The sequence below is a fragment of the Leptosomus discolor genome, chromosome 1 (assembly GCF_034619465.1).
Source record: "Leptosomus discolor isolate bLepDis1 chromosome 1, bLepDis1.hap2, whole genome shotgun sequence".
NCBI classification, from domain to species: domain Eukaryota; kingdom Metazoa; phylum Chordata; class Aves; order Leptosomiformes; family Leptosomidae; genus Leptosomus; species Leptosomus discolor.
This window is the reverse complement of record NC_141391.1, coordinates 157,881,736-157,907,823: the sequence shown is the minus strand read 5'-3', so window position 1 is coordinate 157,907,823 and position 26,088 is coordinate 157,881,736. Positions and strand designations below refer to the sequence as shown.

Sequence of the window (26,088 nt, the reverse complement as noted above, 5' to 3'; positions counted from 1 at the left end):
CCATGCTTTCAAAGAAAGAATCAAAATATTGACTAGCTGCTGAAAAAAAAGGGTACTGTCTGCTCTGTGCCCTGAAGAACCTGCACACTGGTCAGTGTTCACCTTTCTACTCACTTGTGAAATTCTGGGCTGAGATGAGAGAATCCATCCAAAGATCTTAAAACTGCACAGCAAGATGTATAGTGTATTGTCACGGTATTCTATTTACTGAACACAAGCTATAAAATAGATAAAGGGGAAAATGCATTCCCTAAGGTCCCAAAGTTCTTGCTTTGCTTTACATCTTCCGGGCATTTTCAAAAAAATAACTAATAACTGCTCCCAGTACCCAGGGGGCAGAATCAAGCTGCGTATAGCACTTGCAGTAAAAACCTGAGGCCATGCAAAATTTGCCTCATTTGATGTTTCAGTTTAAACTTGAAACAGTCCAAATACATGAACATTTTGAGTGAATCTGAACCATTATGATATATTGAAACATACGAAACTAATGTTCTTATGTGAAACCAAGTGGAAGTGTGTAAGGTTTACTGAGTTTTGCTTTGTCTAAAGCCAAATGCCAGAGGAAAGCTAGGAGATGAATGTACTGTATTTACCAGGTATTAACCAGAAGAAGAATGCTAGCAGAGGCCATTGTGAAACATGAGTTTCATATTAGTTTAGGTAAAATATTTACAACCCTCAAGTAATGAAGAATGGCAATAGGTTATTAAGAACTCCACAAAACAAAATTATTCTTGCTACCTCTGTTGTGGAGATTGCACACACACGTGTGTTGATGGCAGATGTGTGGAATGTCTTTCACTGCCTTCACCTACAAGAAAAATCCATCTCTCCAATTATAGTGAACGGCAGGATCAGCGGGTTATGAAGTGTTTCATATAAATGCTTCATAACAGAGGTTTATAAATCTCAGTGGAGAAGTCAGTCCAACTATCCTCTTCACCCAGCAGCTCGTATTTCTTCAGAACAAAGCCTAAAAGCGGAAGGAAAATGTGCTCTTCAGGGCCTGTGTCACCAGGGGGAAGCGATCCTTTCAGGTTTGCAGCAAAATTTTATTTCTGTAGAGGGAAGGGGCAACACAGATCTGCCACAGAGAGGCAGACCTTCTCACCCAAGGTTTTATTCCCCTGGATGGCTGGTTGGGAGCCAGGTCCCATGGGCCATCCTCCACCTTCATTGGCCTCCTCTTCTTCATCAGCCTCTTCTTTCTCAGCCTACGTGAGACCTAGGAGGTCACTGGGGGATGTAACAAGAGGCAGGTGTAGCTCTGAAGAGAGCTGAGGGACCTCTTGACCCTCTATAAAAACGGTGCCTGCTCTGCTGCCACCAGATTCCTGTCGCTGAAGCAATCGGGGGAGAGGATGGGGACAAAGCCAGCGGGACACAGCCGGGAAGGCCACTCTCTCCCCCGTTCCCCACGTCCCACGGTTTCCTTTACCACCGCCCCGGGGAAGAGCTGCGCCTGGTCAGCGACCACCGCCACCAGCCCTGCACCCCACGGCAGACAGGCCTTTTGCCGAGGACAGGCAAAGGAACCTCCAGGCGCACCCCGACAGCCGGTTTTACCTCAGCCCAGCCGCGAGAACCCCTTTGCCGCCAAGCCGGGAGCCTCCGTCCGCATAAAGCAGTCGGGCAGGGCCGGGCAAGGCCGGGGCGGCGGCGGCGGCGGGAAGTAGGGAGGGAGGGAGGGAGCGCGCTGAGGGGAAGAGCCGGCGCGCGTGGCGGGGTAGGCGGCGCGGAGGGAGGGCAGCCCGGCTGCGGGAAGCGGGGCTCCGCGCTGGGACTGGTTCCTTCGCAGCCATTTTCTGTCCAACCAAACAGCCGATTTGCGGAGGGAGCCAACCAGGGCCGCACTGGAGGTTTGTGCCTGGCTCCGGCCAATGATTGGTAACCGGTTCCACTGCAGGCTCGAATGAAATGTCCGTCTCCCTCCCCGGGCCCCGGCGCTGCCGCCGCGCCGCCGCCGCGGGGACCAGGAAGTGGGGGGCGGCAGCCCCCGGGCCCCGCCACCGGCCGCTCGTCTCTTTGTGCGACCGGAGGCGCCGGGGGCCGCGCAGCCGGGGGAGCGGAGCGGGCAGGCGGGCGCTCGGGGAGGGGGAGGCGGCGGCGCAGGCGGGGAGGCGGCGGGGGGTCTTGGCAGGGGCGGCGGGGCGGTTGCCCCCGCCGGTGTCCCCCTCTTTCTGCGGCGCCGGGCGCGAGGAGGTGTCGTTCCCCCCCCGCTCCGGCTCCATTTTGTGGCCTAGGCGGGAGGCGCGGGGGGGGGGGGGGGGCGCGGTAGGAGGCGGAGACGGTAGAGCGGTTGCCTGGCGGTTGTGTCCGCTGCAGGCGGGTGCGCGGGCAGGCGGGTCGCCCGGCACCGCTCACCGCCCGATGAGGTGGCGGTGGGGCACCCGCGGGGCGCGCGGCCTTCTGCCGGGCCGGCTTGGCGGCCGCCGCGACCCTTCATGAACGGTTTCTCTCCGGTCTGCTGTCCGTGCTTCATCTGCCCCAGGGCCCCTCTTCCCGGCGGCGGCGTGGCGGGCGGGGGGGGGGCTTTGTGGTGGCCGCGCCTCGCCGTGCGCGGGTGGAGGGGGCTGCGTTCTCTTTTGTTTTTGCCCGTCCAGCGCCGCAGCCCGCTGAGCCCCCTCCCCTCACCGCGGGAGCGAGGGGCCGGGGCCCCGCCGCGCTTCTGGCGGGCCCCCACCACGCCCACGGCCCCATGCCGGGCCGGGAGCCGGGCAGCGGGGCGAGAGCCACCTGGGCCCCGCCGCCGTTGTTGATGAGGCTGAAATTTCCTTGAAGGTCTGGAGGTGTTTTGCAAGCCCGAGAAGCGTAGGGCGAGGCTGCGGGGTGTGATGAGAGCGCCCCGGTGGCGGTGTGGGCAGCCCAGGGGGCAGCCCGGTCCGGGCACGACGTTTTGGGGAGGCATTAGCACGCAGTGGTCTGCAGGAGGGCCCCGGCACAAAGCTCCCAGCCCGTGGGCAGGTGTGCGGCCTCTCCTCCCCGCAGGCACGAGGGGGCTGCTGCCTTCGGCACGGGGATCACGGCCAAGGGGATTAACAATAAAGTTGCTCAGTAACTGGGGACGCATTGTCTTGTTTGATTTGAAAACAAGGGATGGCGATAGACTGGGTATCTATCAGATGCGAGCTGGGTGCAAGGAAGACTTCGAGGCTTTGTGTGTAGGTAGGAAGGGTTCCCTGTCGTGCCCCTGCGCTGGCTGGTGTTGCATCATTGAAGGGCATGAAATCAGGAAGTGAGATCGATCGGCTGGCACAGCCGAGCAGCAGCGGCGGCCTGTCCCGTAACACACGCGGCAGGTAGGAGAGAGGCAGGACTCTGTTCCTCAATATCTACACAACCGTGGTGTGTTCGGCGAGTGTTCTTGGGCATACCTGTGTGTGCCAGCCACTGCTCTGTGCAGGAATTACGTAGTTGGTGATCCTGAAGAGTGTCGTGTAGGTTATTCGCAGACAATCATGTTGGAAACCTGCTGTAGGTGAACCTGCTTTAGGAGGGGGAGGTTGGACTAGATGATCTCCAGAGGTCCCTTCTAACCCCTGCCATTCTGTGATTCTGAAAAAAAAAAAAAAAATCGTGTTCTAGTAATGTTTGTGCAGCTATTAAGATAACTGGTTAAAGAAGCCTTCCGAGGTTCTGCTGCAACACTGCAGCAACAGAAAATCAGTCAACTTAGCTTTACCAATTTCTTTGAAGCTTAACCAAAAACATTTTGTTCTGCAAAGAACTGTCATGTAAAAGCTATGTACTGTGCTTGGATTGCTTTTGGGAGTGCAAAATAATTCATAACAATGCCCCAAACATTTCTAAGTGAGGGACTTAGAAATCTGGATTTCAGCCCTTGAATGGGCTCTCGTGTGTATATATATATATAGTAACCTTTGCCTATCTTGCTGATAGATGGAAGTTATTGTCAATTAAAAAAAAAAATAATTGCAGCTTTCTCAAAAGAAGCTCAGGCAAAATAGTGAAAAGCGAAATGGAAGGAGCTGCTTTGGGCATTATTCGCAGTCTGGCTTTAATTGGCTTGCAGGAATGGAGAAATGGTGTTTATGCATTGTCATTAGCATAGTGTTCCTACACAATAAGCTTAGTGATTACTTTCTTTTTTTTTCTTTGCTTATGTGGCCTGTGGCGTGACAGTTACAGTTAAGGGAGGATCCATCTGTAATTCTCTGGGAGACCTAAGATGGTTTAATCTGAATCATTATTTATGAGGTCTGCGTGAGTTGCTTGTGCTCTGCATTGAACGGGTGGTTATATATGGTCTTGGCTCCTAGCATTTACAGCTATGAAATCATATTTGAAAGAAAACAAGACTACTGGATATTACTCTTTAATATTTGACAATTACAGCAGTTCAAGTTTAATAGATAACTCAGTTATAAAAGTCAGTTATCTTGTTTCATCAACTTTTAAAAAAGGCTTGCAAGGCCTTCCTTTAGTGCTTTCAAATGCAAATCTCTAATGTCCCTTCACCTTTAAAATTTTGCTTACAAAGAAACTTGACTTTTCAGTACTGAGTTTCACAATAGTACTTTAGGGAAACATGGTATTTGGAAATCAATGTTTTAGTGGCAGGATGCCTGTAAAAAGTGCAAAACATGACCCTGTATATAAGTGTACTAAAGAACGTGTAAATAACATTGGTAGAATAAAAGGAAGTGTCAGCAAATTTGGTAATTTTGACTGAAAATACAGGCCTGGTCTGAACTAGCTTTGTAAAACTTCCTTGCCCTATTGCTTGACAGAAATAAGCTTCTTGGCATACTTGATATACTACCACAGTGAAGGAAAACCACAACCAACTTACGAATTGTATCAAACTTAGAAAAGAACAAGGCAGGATTTATGGATTGTTGCTTTAATAAACAGATAAGCTTAGCTTTTCACAGAAAAAAATGCTATGAAAACATCGAAAACTTAATAATGGAAAGGTAATAGGGGGCTTTCAGTCAGTGTTGCAGGAGGAAGGAGGTGCTGGTGAAGTCTGTTCAGCACTGTTGCCCTCTTCCAGCTTGTGCAAAAGCAACAAAACTGCCTCTGTTCCTCTGTTCATATCTTTCCCCCCCCCCCCTTCCAACTTCTCTTTTACTGCCAAAAAAGAGAAGGCATGGAAACTCCGTTTCTCCTGTTTGCTCCGTATCGCTGATCCACTCCTACTTGATGTAAAAATATATGCATTGTTAGTCCACCCATATACATGGCAGCTAACCATGCTTATGAACGGTGAGCCAGCCCAGTAAGGAGCCACCACGTACGCTAGCACAGCTGAATCCATGCGGAGGGGACTTGTTGGTGACATCAGGGTTCCTAAGATGAGCCATAAAGTTGGTAATACTGGTACGTGGAGGCGGAAGGTGGAAGGGTGAAAAGGCCCTACTTGGATTTCCTAAGGGAAAGGTCTCCTCCCAGTGGTCCAGGGGAAGGAGCCTGGTACAGCTGAGATGCTAACGAGCCTTAGTGACGCTGTCAGGTCCTCTCAGCATCAGTCTGCTTCTCCTAATGTTACTCTGCTGTGGGGGAAAACACTGAGTGTGAGAGATTAGAGGAGCCTGAGATTGAGAGAGACAGGGCAGCATCTGTTTGTGTTCTAGGCACGTGCTAAGGGGTTTTAACTTTACATTTTTGTGGATCTGCTGGAACAATGTCCCGTAAGTGCATTTACCAGTCAGTGTTTCTTACTGCAGGAGACACTGCTTTGCTGCCAGGTGAGAATTTAATGGGAAATTAGGTTCTCCAGAAGTCACTGAAAAATAAAAGGAAATTAAAACTGTATTTTCAGTTCAAAATTCTTGCTGTATTTCTGTTTAGGAGCAGCAAGTGAGGGTCCAGAAAGCTCAAATAAAACTTTATCATCCCTGCTGTTATGTACTGCTTTACAGCTTTACATCGCTTGTGATAAGGTATGGTGGCAAAATTAATCTACAATGCCTGATGTGGTCACTACCTGCAGCTTTAGTTACCATTTCTGTCCTGCTTCTGTGGCAGGGACAACTGCGTGGAAAGTGCACCAAGTGCTTCAGTTCATTGCATGTTGTTTTCTGCTGTCCCTGTTGTAGGGTAGTAATTTTGGGAGGCAGGGTGGGTAAATACCATGTGAAGTACTTGAATCCCAGGAGGCCTTTGGTTTCCCCTCAAGAGACCAGTTTGGCAGATCGTTGCCAGATGACTTCCCCGTTCTGAAGACAAAAATCTTCTTTGATTCTGTTTTTGCCTTTTATATACTGATCTAAGTTTTAGACCCTTCCTCTCCTCAGTGCGAACAGGTCTGGGCTTGCATTCTTTAGTTATCATTTCGCTGAGCCACTGATACAGCTCTCTTAAGAGAGGTCTTGAGATTAAACAGGATGTAAGATTTACTGAGGTCTTATTAATTCGGTATAGATGAATTCGAGCAACAGTCTGAGTTGTGGGCAGCTGACAGGAGCAAATTTTTTTTAAGCAGCCTCCAGAAAATTTTCTGCCAGATGTAAGTGTAAACCTCTGTGTTCATTCATTTGCATCAATCGTATTACTGAATTTTCTTTGATGCCCTTGATCTGAAGTATTTCTCATGTAACATATTTCTCAGGTTAATTTCCCTAGATCCATTAATTTGTATATTCCTGGTAATATTATTTTTCATTAGAAAAATAAACAAACAGAAAACCACCACCAGAACACTTTGTGCTGTTGCTCTGTATCCGAATGCTTTTTTCAGGTAACGCTGAATGCTTGGGTTGAGTGTCCTGTACTTACTTGGTTTCTCTCCCTCATTGTTGATAAAAATCAGTTGGTGGCATGGTCACTTTAGAGACTGACATTGTGTCACTTCTGATACGCTTAGCTCTCAGTCTTGATTCGGTCAGTATGTGTGTGTGTGTGTGGAGCCCTAGCACCAAGGGCCAAGGATGGCGTACAACATGCAGTAAGTGCTTCTTGCAGATGTGTGCAGGACGTGCTACTAGACCAGCGTGTTGGAAGCCCTCCTCCCTCGTGCGATTCGGTAGCTGCGCAGGTGTAGGAGGCGCTGTCTCACGTTAAAAGGCTTTGCAGTGTCTGCATGCTGAACCTGCCATGCAAATGGGATATGTAACCTGCAAATAGGTACTTTGCTTTAAAGGAAGTTCTAACGGCTCCAGGGGCTAAAGCAAAATCTGAGAGTTCTTGCCCATCTAAATCTTTTAGGATTAGATCTTCCAGAATCTGCCTGTTGATGAAATTTAGCATCTACTTCCATCCAAAGAAGTAGCTCTTCCTACTAAATGTGCCAGCTAAGAACTGTTGTCCTTTTAGTCTCCCAGTGACTGCAGTTACTGTGGGCAGGGTGTCGTTTCTATGCTGCATTGGACTGCTGCCTTTTTAGAGTAACTTCAGGGCCACTGGAAGTTTAGTTTATTCATATTTTTTGTTTTTATTTGGAGATTTTTTTTATTTCAAGGGGGGAATTAAATCCCAACAGTGTATTGAGAGCAGTGTTTTCTCATTTTCTGAGTACTGCATTGTGTTGCATGTATTACGGTCCTTGTGCTGAGCTGCCAATCAGATATGTGGTGATCGGCTTCAGTTTTGAACATCTGAAATTAAAACCATAATACTTGAACGTGTAACTGTGTGATGAGATGACTAGGATAGCAGTCGCCACGTTTTTCAGGAGGGTCGTGTTTGTGTCATCCACCGGGCTCAAAGAAATACTAGTAGGGTAACTAGATGGTGTATTAATTATAGTTGCTATATTTGGATGCCTAGATCTAGATTTGAATGAAATGACAAATCTGACTGAAATTCTTCCATCAAATTTACTTGAAGTAGTGTGTAGAGATGCCTCTCCTCTCACTGAGGCCAGCCAGGCTGTGGAAGAGGCTCGCAGGACGGCTGGGCAGGCTTTGTCTGTGGAGGTCTTCGAGATGTGGCTGAGTGACCTGCTCTGAGCTCAGAGCTGACGCTGCTTTGAGCAGGGGTTGGACTAGAGACCTCCTGAGGCCCCTTCCAACCTGAATTATCCTGTGATCCTAGATTAGGACCTGGTTATGCTAAGTGTTATGCAGAAGGGTGTCACACTGTCTGTAATCCCCTGTCCTAAGGTTGTACTGGCAGCTAAAAAATCTTTCTTAAAGTAATACCCACAGAAGTAATTTCAGTTGATGTTAGGCTGTCAGTGCCTGTTTTCTGTATCTGGGACAGATCTACCTTTTTCTTTTGCAAGCTTTTTCCTGTCAGTTTTGCTAATTGCTATTTTAGATTCATAACGTTGATAAGCTTACACTCCAATTCTCACTAATTGTGAAATAATACATACTGTAAGTACATATGGAAATGTGCACACAGAAAAGAATAAAAGCAAAGGTAGTACCTTGAGGATGCATTAGTCTAGTATGGCCAAAACTGTCTACAGATGCAGCAGAGGTTTAAAAGAGATTCAAGCAGAAATTGTCTTTTGAAGGTGAGCTGGGCTAATGAAAGCAAAGTGGTTTCTTAAATAATGTTGCTGGGTCTTGGCAGTAAAGATTCAAATGGGGTAACCTGCAGGATGGATGAGCAGAAACCAGTGAATTATCACATCACTGCAGAAATCTGAAGAATATTGCAATCCTGGAAGAAGGAAACATTTTGTATGTTTAATAGAAGACTGAAAAAGGAGAGGGGAAGAATCATCAAGGCATTTAAAACTGTGCTGGGTCTTAGTGCTTAAAGTCTGCCCAGTTAAATTCCGAGTTAAATTTTAGTAGGGATCAGAGAGACAAAGTTGAGAACAAGGCTGCTGGAAAAGCCTAACTTAATTTTGCAGGTAGCTTTTGGGATTTACCAGACTGCAGATCATTAATTGCTTCAAGTTCCAGAAGGAAAAGAGAGACGTATCTCTTGATGATGGGTGATGTCAGTTTTGGTGATCTTGACGTGCAGGATTGTGGTGTCCTTGCATTGTCATTACAGCGAGCTGAGTAAGCAAAGTGCAGACCCTTTGGAAAACTGAAAAGCAAAGTTAAATCTCCCAACAAAGAGTCTGCAAAATGCAGACAAAGTGAATTTCCGTGAAAGTTGCCACGTGGAAGGCTAACACCTAAAACGCTACCCTTCTTTGAGCAGAGCTGTTGAGTAAGAAGTGAAAAAGCCCATCCAAAGGGGCCAGAAGTGCTTTGAGAAGAGCAGTGTGTGTGTGTAATATTTTGTGTGATGAAGAGGTGGTGTTTTTTGTTTTTTTTTTTTCTCTTAAGCAGCTCCTAAGGCTACGTCCCACTGTTGTAGTATTGCCTTGAATGCGAGCAGCGCTTGGGTTACGTGTGCATCTGTGGCCAAGAGTAGCACCGGACGTTGCCTAAAGTTTTGAAGCAAAACCCAGCCCTGTGGCCACAGGCAAAGTGCAGATTAGAGAGAGGTTAAATTGCTCATATTTCTGGGTAGGTATAAAAATAGCACAAGACTGTTTCTCCCTCCCTTTCCCTCTTCAGGCTGACGCTTCTGGAAAGAAGTGAGCTGCGTGGTCTCACCAGCAATGACCACGCGACCCTTTGGGGCAGAGGTTGTTTTTCCAAAAGCATCGGGGTACCTGCACAGCTGGCGTAGGTCAGCGAGTGAATCCAGCCGGGTCCTGCCTCCCGCGGGGCTGCCTGTGTAGCGTGTCGGTAAGGCCGGCTGCTCTCCTCAGAAACAGCTGGGGTGAGAAGAGAGAAGGGTGCAAGTGCTGGTCCAGCGAAGGAACTGCATGAAGTGTAGAACGGAAGAGCTGATTTTCTAGCAGACAGACTTGTTTGATGTTAAACACAGCCAAGAAGATTCGGGGCAAAGGTGAATCTGGTGCTGTGCATCTAAACACAGTCAAAAATACCTTTAGATTTGTGCGCCAGGGTTGAAAGAGTTTGCATGTGCTGGGAACCCCTTCTCCCTCCCTAATTTTTGCATTGTTTCCTCTCTCCAAAAGAAGCATTATTAAAGCACGTGACTTCAAAAACACCACTTTACATGAAAAAAAGCATGGGAGCTAAATGTTCTGCAAAAGTTTATTTTTAATATACTAATTGTCAAGACACCTGTAACTGGAAAAAAAGTCAAGATTGACCAAAGGTTTTAAAAAGCTGGAGATTTGAATTCAGACTTATATTTGGCACTGCTAAAATAGCCCCTTTGAAAGTGGAACTGTTGTCCGCCATGATTTTTTTAATAGATCTAAGCTTTCTATTGAGCACCTGCTGATACTGTTTAAGGACATTCGTTATTCCTGTAAAAAGGCAAAATGTGACATGGTAACAGGTTACGTGGGCTGAAGCATTTGCTGTTGCAAGAATGCAGGTTTATCTGTGCATTGTGTATGGTGGCAAAACGTGGATGCAAAAGGCAGTGATGTGTTGGGTTGCTGTTGTGGCAAGTCCTTACTAAAGAGGTGTGAACTTCCAAGGGATGTGGGAGGCATTTTCACCCTTTTCACCTCCGCAGAGTGAGAAAGCACAATACATGCGATGTCTCCGAGCGGTGAGACAGCAGGCTGCTGAGAAGCCTCTGGCTCACAGCCTCTGTTTGGAGCAGCACTGCGAGAGCGCTCTACTTGCTCCTGAAGTAGGTTTCCTGCTTCAGCAAACGTTGAGACATGCCAGCAAATGGCTGCTGCTGATCTCAGTAGTTTTGCCCTGTTTGGAAGGGGAATGTCAGTCTTCTCCTGGACTCCTCCAGCTGACATGTGGTCGGTGCCTCCCAGGACAAAGGTCCCTAGCCAGGGAGGGAAGTGCTCGCTCTTTGGGCTTCCCTCTTTCTCCTGGCATTCAGATTGCCTATTAAACTGTGACCCTGTCTCTGAAGCCTCAAGCAGAAGACTTCTTGTTGGCCACCGTGTCAGAACATTGTCAAAGGAGCACTGAAGGATGCCCAGACGAGTGAGGCAGGGCAGGACCAGGGAAAGCAAAGGAAAAACATGACTCAGGAGGTACCTAGGAGTGACTGGTGCCTCAGGGAGGATGAGGATGAGAGCTGCTCCTGAGGTCTGGCTAGGAGGTTTGTCAGGGGGCTTGACAGAAGCTGTTTGGGTGGAGGGTGATGGTGAATGAAGGATGCACTCTGGGCAATAATTGTACATAAAGCATTCAGTGAGCAGTGGGTTGGTGCAGTTTTTGAGGGCTGTTCAGGGAAACACATGCCTTGACCTGTTCTGGTCAGACTCTCACACAAAGTTGCTGTGTATGTGCTCTGTGAACAAAATGTTTCTGTGCATGGCCTGTGCCTCTGGCTGAATTTGTGGGGAAGCTTCACAAAACAGTTTCGCTGTTTCCATTGTCAATCATGCTCAGTAAAGAGAGAGAGAATACTATTCTCAAATGACAAAATATTTATGCTTTGTATAAATGGTTCTCATACTTCTAAGTTGATAAAAGAGCTGTTTTTCAGCAATAGCTGCACTTAACAGTGTAACAAAAATACCTGGAAGGTTTCCTTCTTTTGGTTGTAGATGGATGGTGATAGCTCCACAACGGATGCTTCTCAGTTAGGAATTGCTGGAGATTACATCGGTGGCAGTCACTATGTGATACAGCCTCACGATGGTAAGAAATGTTACGGTAAATACTACCATTTCTCTGTGTGTGTGTGTGTGTATGTATTTCCTTCCAGTTCTTGTATAGTTCTCTGCTATCTTCTCTCAAGCTAAGAATTTGCAATTGTTTGTATTCATAATGCCTCACTGTGTAAAGCATTTTTTCTGCAGTTGGAAGGTGGGGGTTGGATTTTTCAATGTTGACACCAAGTCCTTTGAGGTGATAACAAAACCCCCTGATGTTCTAGGAAAAAAATTTGTGTTTAGACATGTTAAGAATGCTTGGTGTTTAGCAGCCCCGTATATTTCTGCACGTAATGTGATATGGGTGGTATCGAACCACCATAAAGGTACCCTGGCGTTGCATCTATTTTTTTAAATTATTTCTACAGTGTTAATACACTGTGCTTTCAGAGGTCTTCATCCTTCAGTGTAAGATTTGAAATTGACTTAATTATTGCCAGCTGTCTATCAAATGCAATTTCTGTTAACTTTTCCTTATTTCGTTAGACACAGAGGACAGCATGAATGATCACGAAGATACAAATGGCTCAAAAGAGAGTTTTAGAGAACAAGATATATATCTTCCAATTGCAAATGTGGCAAGGATAATGAAAAATGCCATACCACAAACGGGAAAGGTAATACCCTTGTCTGGTAAAGAAAGTGTGTTAGTAAGTTTTATTCCTTCTTCTGAGTGAACTTGAGCTGGTAGAACAATATATTTTTCCAAATGATCCTGGTTTATTGGAGAAAAGCCTTAGAAAAAGAAAAGAAAAAAGAAAAGAAAAGATCTGAGCAGGAGGTGATTGGGACCAAGTCCATTTTTCTTAGGTTTCTGAAAGCTTTTAGTAACTATTGTTAGCAGAGTATCCAGAACAGTGCTCTTCGCAGGGCTTTCAGGAGCTTTCTTTTTCAAAGATGTGTTTGCTGAAATTGTCATAACGGTTCAGACTTGGTGACAATCCCATATCAGTAAGAATATTTTCTGTGCAGTTCTGTCTTGTGAAATTTAATCTGCTTTTACTGAGGTGCATGAAATTTGGAATTAGTGAACATTTTGGATGAAATAAAAATCTAGTCCTCATCCTGAAAGAAGGAGAACAGTCAGTCTTCCTGAAGGAAAGAGAATAGTCAGTCTTCCATTGCCCGAATCTTTACATATCCAAATGCCAAAAGGGCCTAAGAATTCTGCCTTATACCATGTAGCAGATAAGACCAGATATTGAAAGACTTATTTTATTTCTTACTTCTAAGAATAGACTTTTTAATCCATTCCACTGAGCGGATGATTGTGTAAGTGTTTGACCCTTCTACCTGTTTATCTTAAACCTTTTGAAGGGCTCCTGTTACTTGCTGTTTCTCTATTGTATTCCAGTACAATTCTTGCCCCAGTAACATTTCCTCTAGCTAAAGCTGTTGTTTTTTGTGTTTTTTTTTCTTTTTTTGAGATCACTCTAAATAGAAGCAAGACATAATTTACTTGCATCTGCTTGTACTTTTGTAGTATTCAGGGCTTTCTGGAGATCTGGGTGTTACATTTATATCTTTGCTGCGAAAATCTCTTCACTAGTCCATATTGTCATAAATTTTTAGTGATCAAGATGAGATTTTTCTCAAGAATTTAGCATATGGGATGTCGAGCTGTCTTGAAAAAAAATCAGGGAGGTTTTTGTGAAAACCTGCAAAGGAAGCTGCTGGTTGAGTACTTCTGAAAATCTCGCCCTATGTGTCTGAAAATATCAGAGGAGCTAGTGAAGATTCTACATTTTTTTAAATACAAACACATTCTTCTCATGTGAAGAATAAGAAATTTAATTATTATAATCGTTCAGTGGGCTTCTGTCAGCTTCCTAAATCATGAGTAATGCTTGCTGTTATTTTAAGTCAGGTAAATTACTTTTGTCCAGCTGAAAACCATAATCAAATTTACTTATTTAATTCTTGCCAGGGGCATTGTTTCTTCATTTGACTTCTCCTTTGGAAAATTTATACCCAAATATTAGAGCATTAGAGACGCTTGCTGCTAGGCATGTATTCTAGTCCCTGAATCTGGTCAGAATGAAAATATTTGTCATTGCTGAATTTGTGGGAACGTACCGCAGTGGGGTTGGAACTGCTGGGCCTATGAAAAGGACAAGGGAAGTGGGCTATGACATTGTAATCAGCAGGTTTAAAGAGAAGGTGTAAGTAAGCAAAGTAAGCAATACTGAGATGCATCTATGTGTAAGAGCTTGTACAGAACATAGGATTTTAGGAGATGCTAGCACTTGGCTGTGCTGCTTGAAATAGTAAAACTTGGGTTAAAATCATGTTGCAGCTGTGCTTACATAGAGTGGTGATGACATCCAGTGGTTCTCTCACATACAGGTGTTGCCTACGTGGGTATTATCATCAGGTTTTGCGATGTTTCCTTTATTATCTAGTATATTCTTTGGGTTTGTTTGTTTGTTTGTTTTTTTAAATCTTCTGTCTTGATTAATTATTCTGTGATACTTCTTCCTTACTAGATTGCTAAGGACGCAAAGGAATGCGTGCAAGAGTGTGTAAGTGAATTCATCAGCTTTATAACGTCAGAAGCAAGTGAGAGGTGCCACCAAGAGAAAAGGAAGACCATCAATGGAGAGGATATTCTCTTTGCCATGTCTACCTTGGGGTTTGATAGCTATGTTGAACCTTTGAAGTTATACCTCCAAAAATTCAGAGAGGTTGGTATATACTTCAGTATTTCCTCAGTTATTTAACCTGGTTGTGTTTATCCTTAGCTCCCTGTCATTGTAACTGTATAATGGATAACTTGCGCAGTATCTTACGCCTATTGTCAGGGACTAATGTAACGTTTAAAAGCATTCCAGAGGATATCAAGAGAAAAAGGAGTAAGTATGCATTTTGATTAGACTTGCTGATTCAAAGCAGTTAAAGCTTTCAACTGAATAAATTCTCTAATATATTGCTGGTAGTAAATCACGCTGTTCTTTAAAGGTGCCTGTTAAGAATACTTAATTTGATCTTTGGGTTCAATCAATAAAGCTGTACTAGACTGCATCCTCTGAGGAGCTAGCCTAATGCCTATTATTTGTCTGGGCTTCAGAACTGCAAAAGAAAAAGTTGTTTTTCCTCGTGTTGGAATAATGATTCACACGGAAGCCTATCTGCTTCAACGGGGTTTTTTATTCTGTTATTTTTCAGCCTGTCCCTCAGTTTGCTTTTGATACCTAGTCCATGCTAGGTGTGTGATCCAAGGAGTTTAATTTATCCCTTCTCTAGCAGAAAGTGACTTTTTTTTTTCCTTTCAGCAATTTAAACTTTTTGAAAAAGAAGCTGCTTCTGCTTGGATTTTTTGTTCTGATCCACCCCCCCATCTCCCATGTCTTGACTGAAGAGAATTACACTTGCTTGCTTCTTTACTTTGGTGTTCTTTTACCTCAGAATACCAGATGTAACCAAACAAATCAAAAGTATTTTTATCCAGTGACCTCTCTTCCTTATAGTCCTGAATTAAGAGAGATTAAAATAATCCTGGGAAAAAACCTCAAAACATTAATTTTTTTATTATTTTTTTTTAGATGTGGATCCCTCTGTTGGTATGGCTGCTTAGTTTTACTGGCGTGTGTGGAACAGCTATGTCTAAATCGGCAGTGCTGTAGATAGAGATGCTCTTCACACTTTGTTTGTTCTGTAAACCTAAGGTTTTTAATTAATGGGGTCAGACTCACTGATGATATTTAATGATAGCACTTGAAGCTTCCCCTTCCCAGAAGGTCGTTTTCTGTGATAACAGAGTAACAGGAGGTGTAATCTAAAAGCTGAAGTGCTGCTGCGTGATGTCTTTTTCCAGTTCTGTGTAGCAGTTGCACACACCATCAAAGTGCTCTATGGGCTGCCATTAAAAATGCAAGTTTCTGTACTTCTGCAGAGGCCTGAAGTGGGTCTATGCTACTTTCGTTCTGAAGTGACCATTATTGTGGATACATATGTTGTGGTAGCAGAGTAGTGGGATTGGTTTTAATTGGATGGATGAACTGGATGGTTTTTCTCATCACTTCTTAAACCTCCATTCGAGCTAGTTCTGTCTTCAGGGTACTGCATATAGCGAAATATTTCTGGTTTGTAGCTTAGTATTTAGCCTACATCAAACAGTTGCAGAGAGTACATTTTAAACCTGTATTATTTTCTCAGATGTTCTGATGTAACAGCGTAGAGTATCAAACTTCATACTTGTAAAACTGAATGCAGATGACTGGGAGCCTTGGCTTTCTGCACTGATACCCCTTCTGGCTGTAGTCCTTGGTGTAGGAAAAGAAACCAAATTTCTTGCTTTTAAATGTCAGCTCTTAGTGCTATGATGGTGGCACTTATGTGTGGTTGTAAGCAAATGTTGCACATTCTCAGTAGTTTTGAGATTCAGTGATTCCTTATAAGTGCTTTTAACTGCCCCTTCTGGATTACTGCAGATCTTTGACTTTCTCCAGGTGGTGAAAGCCTTTCTTAGAGCTACGCGATCCTAGTTTGCAGAGGTTTTGTTTCTGAGGAGTGTGGCTAAAATGAAAAACACCCTTTCTATATTCTTGTACTATGCATGTTCTTAAATCCCAGAGAGTTTTACAGGTCTTGGATTTCAAACCCCAGCTGCTGCACAGGGACTCTTCTGCAAGTTCCAGACCTTGGCTAGAGCTCCTGGGGTCTCAAAACAATCTCAAGCCAACTGTACTCCAACATAAATTCTTCCTTCTCCCCCCCACTCTGCAGGCAATGAAAGGAGAAAAGGGAATTGGGGGAACAGTTACAACTGGAGACGGTCTAAGTGAGGAGCTCACAGAGGAAGCATTTAGTAAGTAATAACTTTTTAATTTATTATATTATTACTATGGCTTTTCTATTGCTGGTGTTCTTGAAGCTGACACAAGAATTAGGAGGTACAGCTCTAGTCATAACTACTGACAAGATTTAGTTTTTCAGGTATCTGATAAATTTTCTGTTTAAAATCACTGTTAAACTACTGAACTAGCAAAAATTTGAAGCCTGAGGACTGAAATGACCTATTCAGGGTCTGAAACACACTTTGGCTACATAAACCAGACTCTTCATGTCTCTCCTAGCCTGGAAGATAATTTCCAGCCAGTTTTGTAGTTTAAGAATCCAAATGTAAATATTCCAGGGGACTTATAGAAAGCTGCTTTTTTGGTTTTTAATATGACTATTTTAATTTTATAGTTAAAGATTAGGCAATGCAAATGGTAAACCCTGATCCATGCTCACTCATATGTAATAGCTCTATTTCTGAACAGATCATAGACTTATAGAACAGTTTGGGTTGGAAAGGACCTTAAAGACCATCTAGTTCCAACCCCCCTGCCACAGGCAGGGACACCTCCCACCAGACCAGGTTGCTCCAAGCCCCATCCAACCTGGCCTTGAACACTGCCAGGGAGGGGGCAGCCACAGCTGCTCTGGGCAACCTGTGCCGGTGCCTCACCACCCACACAGTGAAGAATTTCTTCCTTGGACCTAATCTAAATCTTCCCTCTCTGTTTGAAACCACTACCCCTCATCCTATCACTAAATGACCTTGTAAAAAGGCACTCTCCAGCTTTATGAAAAAATTATTTTATACCTCCAGCTTATAACAAAATTATTATGAAATTACATAATAGGCTGACGATCTGCTCCTGGTCACTTGTTCAAATATCTCAGGCCTGGGAGCCTCAGGGTGCTCCATGAAATAAGCCTTAATTTGCTGTGATTTGAAAAGAGCAACTTTGGAAGCGAATATTAAGACTTGGCAGGATGCAAAGGAGATGTTGCATTAGTAGAAGAAGAAAAAAAAAAAATTCTGTAAAATAACTGATGATGTCAAGTGCTGCAGGTATTTCCTTCTGTAGGGGCAGCTGTAGATCTGTTTACAACGGTGGTCTTGCTGCAGTAGGAGCAGTAGTAGCTGTGCTACTGTGGCATAACCGTTAGCTCTTAATAGATATGTATATATATAAAAAATATATATCTTAAAGATAATAATGAATTATCTTTGTCTTAGCCTAATGCCAGGGATGGGTCAGAGGCTTGGCAGTAAACTGTTGGAACACACGCATCAAAGGGCACTGAAATTTTGGACCTGCCAGAGCCACTTCTCACTGTGGTCTTAGTGCATCTGTTACCTTGCAACTTAAGTATTTGAAAATCAGTACAATGAAGGTAGAGGAAAAAAGCCCCAAAACCCCTGCAATTTAAGTTATACTGTCTTGTCAGATTTTTTTTTTTAATGGGTTTTATGTCTTATTTATACATAGTAACAGCCATACATCAGAAAGAGACTCTGGTGGAGAATTTTATGCTACGGTGACTTATACTTACACCCAAAGAGTTTTGCTACTTTGCTTCCAAGCAGCAGTTGTAACATACCTGCTCTGAATGTCGCAGAGGTCAGCGTAGATCTTGCTGTAAAGGTTTATCTCCTGTGGTTTTTTACAACTTGCTATGTTTTCCCTCTAAATCTCGGAAGTACTTTCTACTCCGTTCATTGGCCTCCTCTCTCCTCTGTGAAATTCAGAGCTCTAGTGCGTACCCTGAAGGGCAGCTGAAGTCAGGCAGCACAGCGTCAGGCTCTGGCAGTGCCTTTTTTTTTTCCCCCTCCTATTGTTGCCTGTCTCCGTTCATCTCTGCTGCCTTCCATGGGGCTTCCACATTACAGAGTCCCTGATGGATCCTGTTTCATGAAGAAGCGCAACGATTTCATTTAGTTCTTCACCCGTGTGTATGCTCAAGTGCTAAACAAACTGTTATGTCTGAACAAAGCAAACTGAATTCACCAGGTTTCTTGGGATATTGAATGCTGGAGGTTGCCGTTGTGACCACTGGAAAAAAATCAAACTCCACTGCATTTGCCAGTGTACAGCTGTGTATGTTCTGCTTCAGATATGTACAGGGGAAGAACAAGGTGCAGTCTTAATTTTAGATTATCTGATGCAAAATTAAGTTGAATTTCATTTCTTAAGTGTTTCTTCTTAATGGGAATAAACTTGTTTACTTGCAACGCTCAGTAAGGAGTGTGTCTGTACGCAGCGTAGGATGGCAGCTGTCAGGAGAGGAATGGCTCCTTAGTCCTGGCATGGACCATAATTAAAGGTTATTTAGTGGTGACAGATAGTCAAACGTGGCTCTATGTATCCTGCAGTTCCCGTCTAGCTTTCTTAAAATGCTCTTTCTTTCAGCTAACCAGTTGCCAGCAGGCTTAATAACTACAGACGGCCAGCAGCAGAATGTTATGGTCTACACAACATCATATCAACAGGTACTATATCCCATCCCCTGCTCTCCCTTCTGCTGGTAAAACTCAAACGCTAATTCAGCTGCCTTGTTCTAAAAGACGGGAATGAATTTTATTTAGTCCTCTGGTGGTGGCTGTCGTGATACTCCAGCACTGTGACAATTCAAGGCTGCTAGCTGCAATGCAGTTTCAGAAAAGGTGCATTTGAGTGTAAGCTTGCGTTTTTTCTTTCTCTAGATCTCCGGTGTTCAACAAATTCAGTTCTCATGATTTGAAGAAAACTTTGTATCTGGAAACACGAGACGGAAAAGCGGTGCAACTCTAATAAAGAGGCAGTTTTAATGACTGGTGAAGAGATTTATCTCTTTGTATATTAAATAGCTGTAATGTAGCTACCAGAAGCTTGACTAATTGAGGTGTGAGTTCCGACTCAAATCTTTTTCATGATGATTTTAAAAAAAAAAAAATTGGATTTTAAAGGTATTAAAGTATTTTTGTTTTGTACAAGAGTTTGTTGCTCTGTATAACTCCTGTATGCATTGTATATTGCAATTTATTACTGTCAGAGATTTGTAGACAGTTTCTTATTTTCATATTGAATCATGTTACTTTTGTAATTCAGGTAAACAGCTGGGTTAATTCATGTTTACCCTTTGAATAAAATTGTAAGGGTAAAGTTCATTTTTGAATGCAAGTTGCCTTTATTATAAAGATTGAGTTGGTCTTGGTTATGTAACTTGTCTTGCATGACAACCTCAACTAACTCTACATGTCGGCATATTTATTGAAATTTCAAAAGGGACTTTTTCCTCGTGAAAAAAGCTGATTTTCCTTGCAGCTCAAAAGAATTGCTACAACTGGTGGTTTTTTAATGTAACTTCAGAATTAAAAGTTAATCAAAACCAACCAATGCTCTACTACGTTTAGAGACCTGGAGCTTATCAACAGTGTTGGTGAAAACACTGACTCTGTGCGATGCAAATCTTCATTTATTTATTTTTTTTTTTCAGTTGCATTAACTCTCCTTAGACTTACTTTGAGATATTTAAGGTAGTCCTTGTGCTACAGAAATAACACTTCCATTTTATGTATGGTTTTTAGAACCCAAAACTTAGAAATTCAAGGGGGGGGCGGGGCGCAGGGATTTTATAGTCCTTATGGTAAAAGATCTCATTTTAACTTTTTACTGAAATGTTTAAGGTTTTCTTGTGAGATTGTGGGAACTCAAATGTGTTAGCGACCTTCTGCGTACAGGCTGTGTGTGTGTGCGTGTGCGGGCGACTGAAACTTGAGCAAGTGATAACGAGTCTGAAACAGAAGACAGCCGTCTAGTTTGCTGTCTCTGTCCTGGTTTTGCAATAAACTCTACCTAGGTGATGTACTTCTGTATATTTAGTGAGCTGTTCTTAGTAACGTCGCTGTTTCTTTAATAATCAGGTGGGTAATTTTGTTAGATGCAGCATCTTCGCCTGTTAGGATAGGGGTGGTGGTTTTAGTAATAGATCTTACTCAGACTGAACTTTGGGACCTTTAATATTTTTACTGTTTGCAGTGGACTGAAATGTAATATAATAATTATCTTTCCACATACCTGTCATTAATTTAAGCAAAACACACCTTGAATCTGTTGCCATATAACTTCTTGCTGGTTTTGTCTTTTAAAAAAAAAAAAAAAAAAAAAAAAGAAAAAGGAAAGTAGCAGTTTAATATTGGGAAAACAGCTTAAGCAAAGACATCCCGGAAGCCTGAAATAGCCAGTTCTTTGCTTAAAAAAAACCCCAAAATTATGTATATGCAGATTTGAACAGTGTTTCTTACAAATCAGCCCCATGCTGGCAGAGTCTCTGGAGGTGATCCGGTGTATTCTGTGGCGATCTGGACGGACGTTCTGGGTTTCGTGGCAGTCTGTCATTCTTCAGCAGCTATGACTGAACAAATGGAGTTTTTCAATTAAATGTAAAAATGAATAACACGGTCCCTACACGAGCCCCTTCTGTTTGTATTCTGTTTCTTTCAGGCCGTCATACTCTGTTCTTGATGCTCCCAGACTTGCAGTGGAAAAGGCTGTGATCTCGGCTAAGGAGACGCTAGGAGATGGGTGGCAGTTGGGCATGCAGAAAGGGGGCTGAGGTCCTCCGTCACGTTTGCTTGAATCCAGCCACATATTTCAGCCTGTCGCCTCTTCTGTGAGTTTAGGTTGAGGTGCTGCAAGTTGGTGGTTAATGCACCGTCATGTGAGCAAAGGAGCTGATACTGCTTTGGTTTTAGTTTTCTTTCTTCTCTCCCTCACCCCCTGACGTCCAGGGACAAAACTGTACCCCACTTGCTCGTTCACTTTGTGAAAATACATATGTAGAAGTAATTGTACAACAGGTTGATTTCTCTGTGAAACCATTCACTTAACAAAGTTTGCAGGTACTCTAGTGCTGGTAAAACAAATGTGGTCTGAGGAAATACTTGCCTCACTTCTATCAGCAGTAGCAAGAGCGGCAAACCACTGTAGAGTCTGTATTTTTGTTTAACAACTGATACGTGTTTTCACCTTTGTAAGTACTCAAAGTTTAAAAGTGGCTTACACCCAAACCAAGAGTGACCATTCCTGCTCTATCCCAGCTGCTTCTACAAAACTGCCATCTTCGGTTCTCTGAATGTTCTGTTTGAACTAACAGAACCCCACGTTCAGCTTGAGCTTGAGACAGCTGTGGCAGCCGGTGCTGTAACTTGGAGAAAGGCCGCTTCAAATAGCAGTGATGCTCAAACATCTTTTTCCAAGCACAGCGAGGGCTTTTTTGGGGTCTTTCCATGACACAAGCAAGTTTAGCTACATTTGTTTTTTGAATTAATTTCTGTGCGTCTTGATATTTCTGATCTTTCTTTATGGAGTGCTTGTGCTGTCTTTAAAAGCACAGAAACATGGTTACCTCTAGTCAAAATACACATAGTTATCGTAGAATGGGTTGGGTTGGAAGGGACCTTAAAGATCACCTGGTTCCCACCCCCTTGCCATGGGCAGGGACACCTCCCACCAGACCAGGTTGCTCCAAGCCCCATCCAGCCTGGCCTTGGACACTGCCAGGGAGGGGGCAGCCACAGCTGCTCTGGGCAACCTGTGCCAGTGTCTCACCACCCTCACAGTGAAGAATTTCTTCCTGATACCCAATCTAAATCTCCCCTCCTTCAGTTATGAGAAAAGCGAATTTAGATGGCCTTCTTCCACATCCCATTTTCATTGCAGGCTTAATGGGAGCTGAGGCTCTGCCTTTACCCATCGTGCTGATGTACGTATGCATCTTTACTGTTTCATTTGTTCCTCTGTTCTGATCGTTACTGAACGCTAAAATACGCAGCTGGGTGGTGTAGCCAGAACACAGAGGGAGTCTTGGCGTGAGGCAGTACATCCTAAATACCTACTGACCCATGCTTATCTGCCTGTAGCTAAAAATCACTCTGAATTCTGTGGGCTATACTTGAAATAGCCATCTTCCTTGAACTGCACCCTGGATGCACTGTGAATCATGTCAGATTGGTACGTGGTCCCTATTGCAGAGTTTTAAGATGATGCTCATTAGCATGTTGTAAGCATACGTAGGTGATTCCTCTCTTGCCCTTGGCAGGAGGGGAAGCATATGGGCAACTGCACATGCACACAAGATGCCTCGGTGCAAAGCAACATGGAGAGCAAAGGGGATGGCCAGGGGCTAGTATTTTCCCCAGCACCTTGCTGTCCTGATAAGAGCTGACAGCAGCCATGCTTATAGCTATGAAATTCTTTATTTTGCAGAGCTTTGAATGTGATTAATGTTCTAGTTTAGTCACGTAGACTCACTGCTGCAGTTATTTACAGCCATAAGACAACTTGCTTTTAAGTCACTGCATTCCCAAATGTTGCGGGCTAGACTTTTTCGGTTCTGATTGGTACAGAGTAAAGTAGAAGAAAGGAAGTTTTTCACTTCAAATTGAAGTGAATTTTCCTGCATTTATAGATGAACACCACCCCCGTAAGTAGATTCTAGGATGAATAATGCTATAGGGAAACTATATTTTATGTAGGGCCAAAGCATTCCTATAGGAAGAAGTTAAATATTTATAACGTGGACAATGATTACTCTTATATTACCCTTTCAAATTGGTTTGGTGAAAAGAGCAGTGGTGGAAGGATGCCTTTTGGCTGTGGTACAGTTTAAGATGTACTTAGTTGAAAATATGGACCACTTTCTCCCCTTTGAAAATAAAGAGATGTTGGTCTGGCATAATCATTCACACTTCTGTCCTTTGAAAGGCTGAAAAAAATTAAGCAACCAAATATTGACCCGTTTACCTATTGATTTGTGAAACTGGCACGACAACAGACTGCAACATCACCTCTGGCCCTCGGTATGTAAAAATTTAATGGCAAGCTCTCTAGAAAGTCAGTGCCAGCTCAGCTTGCGCTGCCATCCGAGGCCAAATGCTCTCGGGAGCGAGGGCAGTCTCCCTCTATGCACAGTAGTTTCCAGGTTGGTGCCAGCTGCACCGAGTTTATTAAATGGCAGTCTCCAAGCAGGGCTGTGGAGGCAGGGCCAGGAGGCGTGGTGCACAGCAGCTCGGAGGGAGTCGGCTGCGCTGGTTTAGGAAATCTTCCAGGCAAATTGCCAGGGTCATTTCCTGGAATATCTTATTGCTGCACACTGGGACAGAGGGATCCATGTTTCGGGGGGCAATGGCACCGGATTTGCTTTTCTGTGAAAGAAAACTACTGAGGGTTTAAATCGGCTGGGCAGAGGAGCATCCTTGAGGCTGCTAATCTAATCCGTGCGGGCCTAATACCTAATCTGTCCCAGTCCATACAGCAGCTGACTTTTAGGACAAAAACCCTTTCAGGGTTTGGGTTCTGACTAACAAACTGTAGAAATGCATGGCTCAGCGCTCCGGAAGGTGCGTCGACAGCAGCGCATTGCAAAGTTTTAGCAGCAATTTACTCCCAGTCAGAATCAGCACAGGTTTTTGGTCCTGTTCAGGGGTGCCGACCACTTTTCTGCAGAAATCACTGGGTGCAGCGTGAGTCCTCCCATGCCGTTGGGGTAACAGTGACTAAAGCACTTTCCTGCTGCTCCTGTTGTCACTGCACATCTTCTCTGGGCACGAGGAAAGGACAAAAAAGGGTTGTGTACAACCTAAAGCAGTACACAGCTCTCCCCCAAATGGGGGTAGGGCATGGACTCAGCCGCATGGACCCAGCAGAAACCTAATTCTTCAGATGTATTTGCTTAAGGTGAATCTTTAGCATGGCAGAAATGAGGGGCAAAACTACAGAAGACCCTTTTTAAAATCAATAAAATAAGTCAGTAAATAAGGGCAGGGCTGTCTGAAATGGCACGACTGTGATGACGAGAGTATCCCCCACCCAAAAGGACACAGGAACAGCAAATAAAAGCAACTTCCAACAGCATACCTAAGAGTCACAGTTTAGATATAAATGCTGTGTCACTTGAAATATAACTGCAGCTAAAATATGGTCACTGTTTTACGCAGCAGCAAATTAGGAGGAGTATACACTATTTTTCCTTATCTCTGCACCCTGTGTGAAGACAAATAGTTGACCCCATCAGAGCTTATCTTCCATCACTGGTGAAAAAGCATTGTGCAGATAAAGGACTTGGGGACACACAGGTTTGTTCCTGCAGCTTCCGACTCCTTGGCCCCGGCCTGAAACCCAAACCCACTCGGGATGCCCGAGTTCCCTGGGTAATGGAGCACACCAGGAAAAGCAACCTGGTGAGCAGGAAGGTTCCTGGAGCCAGCTGGCAGGAAAAGCTAAGCACTGGGGGAGAAGGGAAAGGATCCAAAAATCTCACCTCTAGCCAGCTGGAGAGCATTTCTGCCACGGGGACACAGGCTCCGTCACTTCGGGATGGGAACGCAGAGCCTGCAGGGCCTGGGGTGTGCTGCATCAGAGGGCGACTCTGCTCTTACTCTATTCAAAACCAACAGCAACGGCCACGTTTTACAAGCCAAGCAGCTGGAACTCATCCCAAGTGTCTCCTGAGTGGATGCAGTGAGATCAAGTTCTGTACCCACCAGAAAAAGAAATACTGACAGTAACTGGCAATTTTGTGTTGTCTGGCTTGACAGCTCCCCTGTTGCTTCAGATGGCTCAGCAGCACCTTTCCACAGAAAATTCATCTTCCTAAGCTTCTGGTAGCAACACAAATGCAAGAAACTGATCTCAGCAACTAATCTTTGAATAATAACTACATAAAGACTCTGCATTTATACTAAAACACTTATGCTGTAATGTAAGTAGGTGACACCTCAACCTGTTAGCTTGAAATTTCAAGTCTTTTTTTCAAGACAGTAATTTCAGAGAGTTGCTCCCAGGCTCCGAGTATTTTCCTTCTGGAGCAGACAGCTATGAAGTCAACATATAAAAGTCTCCTCCCTACTCAGGCAAAAAATGCAATGAAGAAATAATTACAAAGCTGCTACTAAAAAGCAAAATTTGGGGTACTTCTTAATACTGCTCAAAGTTATGAGCTACTGCTTGTACCTAATAACTTTTTGTTAAAGGAGAATTATCAGAATTATCAGCACTGCAGATAAGAGAATGGTGGTTATCCTAAAAGGCAGTTAAGAGTCCCTGGCAAAACATTCAAATGAGATAAAGCAAACAAAAAAAGAGGATGAAAACAAAACCACGGAACTGGTGGTTTTGAACCTCCTAGGATGGCATATACTCAGGGTGCCTCTTTTAAGAATCACTTGGAAATAATTGTATATTGATAACTTCCATGTGTGTGTAACAGTATTTTATAATTTCATCAGACGCAGAGATAACTCTGAACACTACTTACCATTTTGCACATGCTGAAATGCTTCATCTCTTCTTCTCTTTGAAGATACCATATCTGAGCCTTAATTTTCATTTTAAGGAGCTGCTGTACCAACTTAGCAATTATGTCATATATTGAAAGCAGATGCTTGCCAGAGGCAAGAACCCCCTCAATAAAACAATGACAGCAAACTGAGCCCAGCCCGAATTTGGTAGATTATTTAGTTTTGTTTTGTTATTGGCAGGGCTGCAAGTTCAACAAGTAATGTGAAGTACTTCAGGCTTTTGAAGGATTTCAGGAACAGACCAAGGAGCCATTTACCACCTTTTTAGATGCCGGATTTTCAGGACCCAATGTTAGGTACATACGGATGGAGTTAGACAAACGGGCCCACTAACTCACAGAGATCTCTCGGGCTTTCCTCCCACCCCAGCCCTCCTCTTCCTTCCCCCTCTCCCACTCGGGCAGCCCAGCCTCTCTCTTTTGCTCTGCTGCTTCTGCCTCTTTGCTGA

The 26,088-nt window shown here is 44.0% G+C and overlaps 1 protein-coding gene across 2 annotated transcripts; it reads left to right on the top strand.

Moving 5' to 3' along the window:
* Positions 1–1,829: 1,829 nt before the first annotated feature.
* Positions 1,830–19,351, top strand: NFYB (nuclear transcription factor Y subunit beta). 2 transcript variants are annotated; one of them, XM_086468312.1, is made up of 7 exons: positions 1,830–1,862; positions 11,420–11,513; positions 12,014–12,144; positions 14,014–14,211; positions 16,253–16,334; positions 18,712–18,791; positions 19,005–19,351. In XM_086468312.1, the coding sequence occupies exons 2-7, from the start codon at positions 11,420–11,422 to the stop codon at positions 19,035–19,037; spliced, it is 618 nt and encodes a 205-aa protein (XP_086324438.1). In that variant the 5' UTR covers positions 1,830–1,862; the 3' UTR covers positions 19,038–19,351. The 2 variants fall into 2 exon arrangements, with proteins under 2 accessions (XP_086324438.1, XP_086324443.1); XM_086468317.1 differs by lacking the exon at positions 1,830–1,862 and adding an exon at positions 1,868–1,890.
* Positions 19,352–26,088: the final 6,737 nt, after the last annotated feature.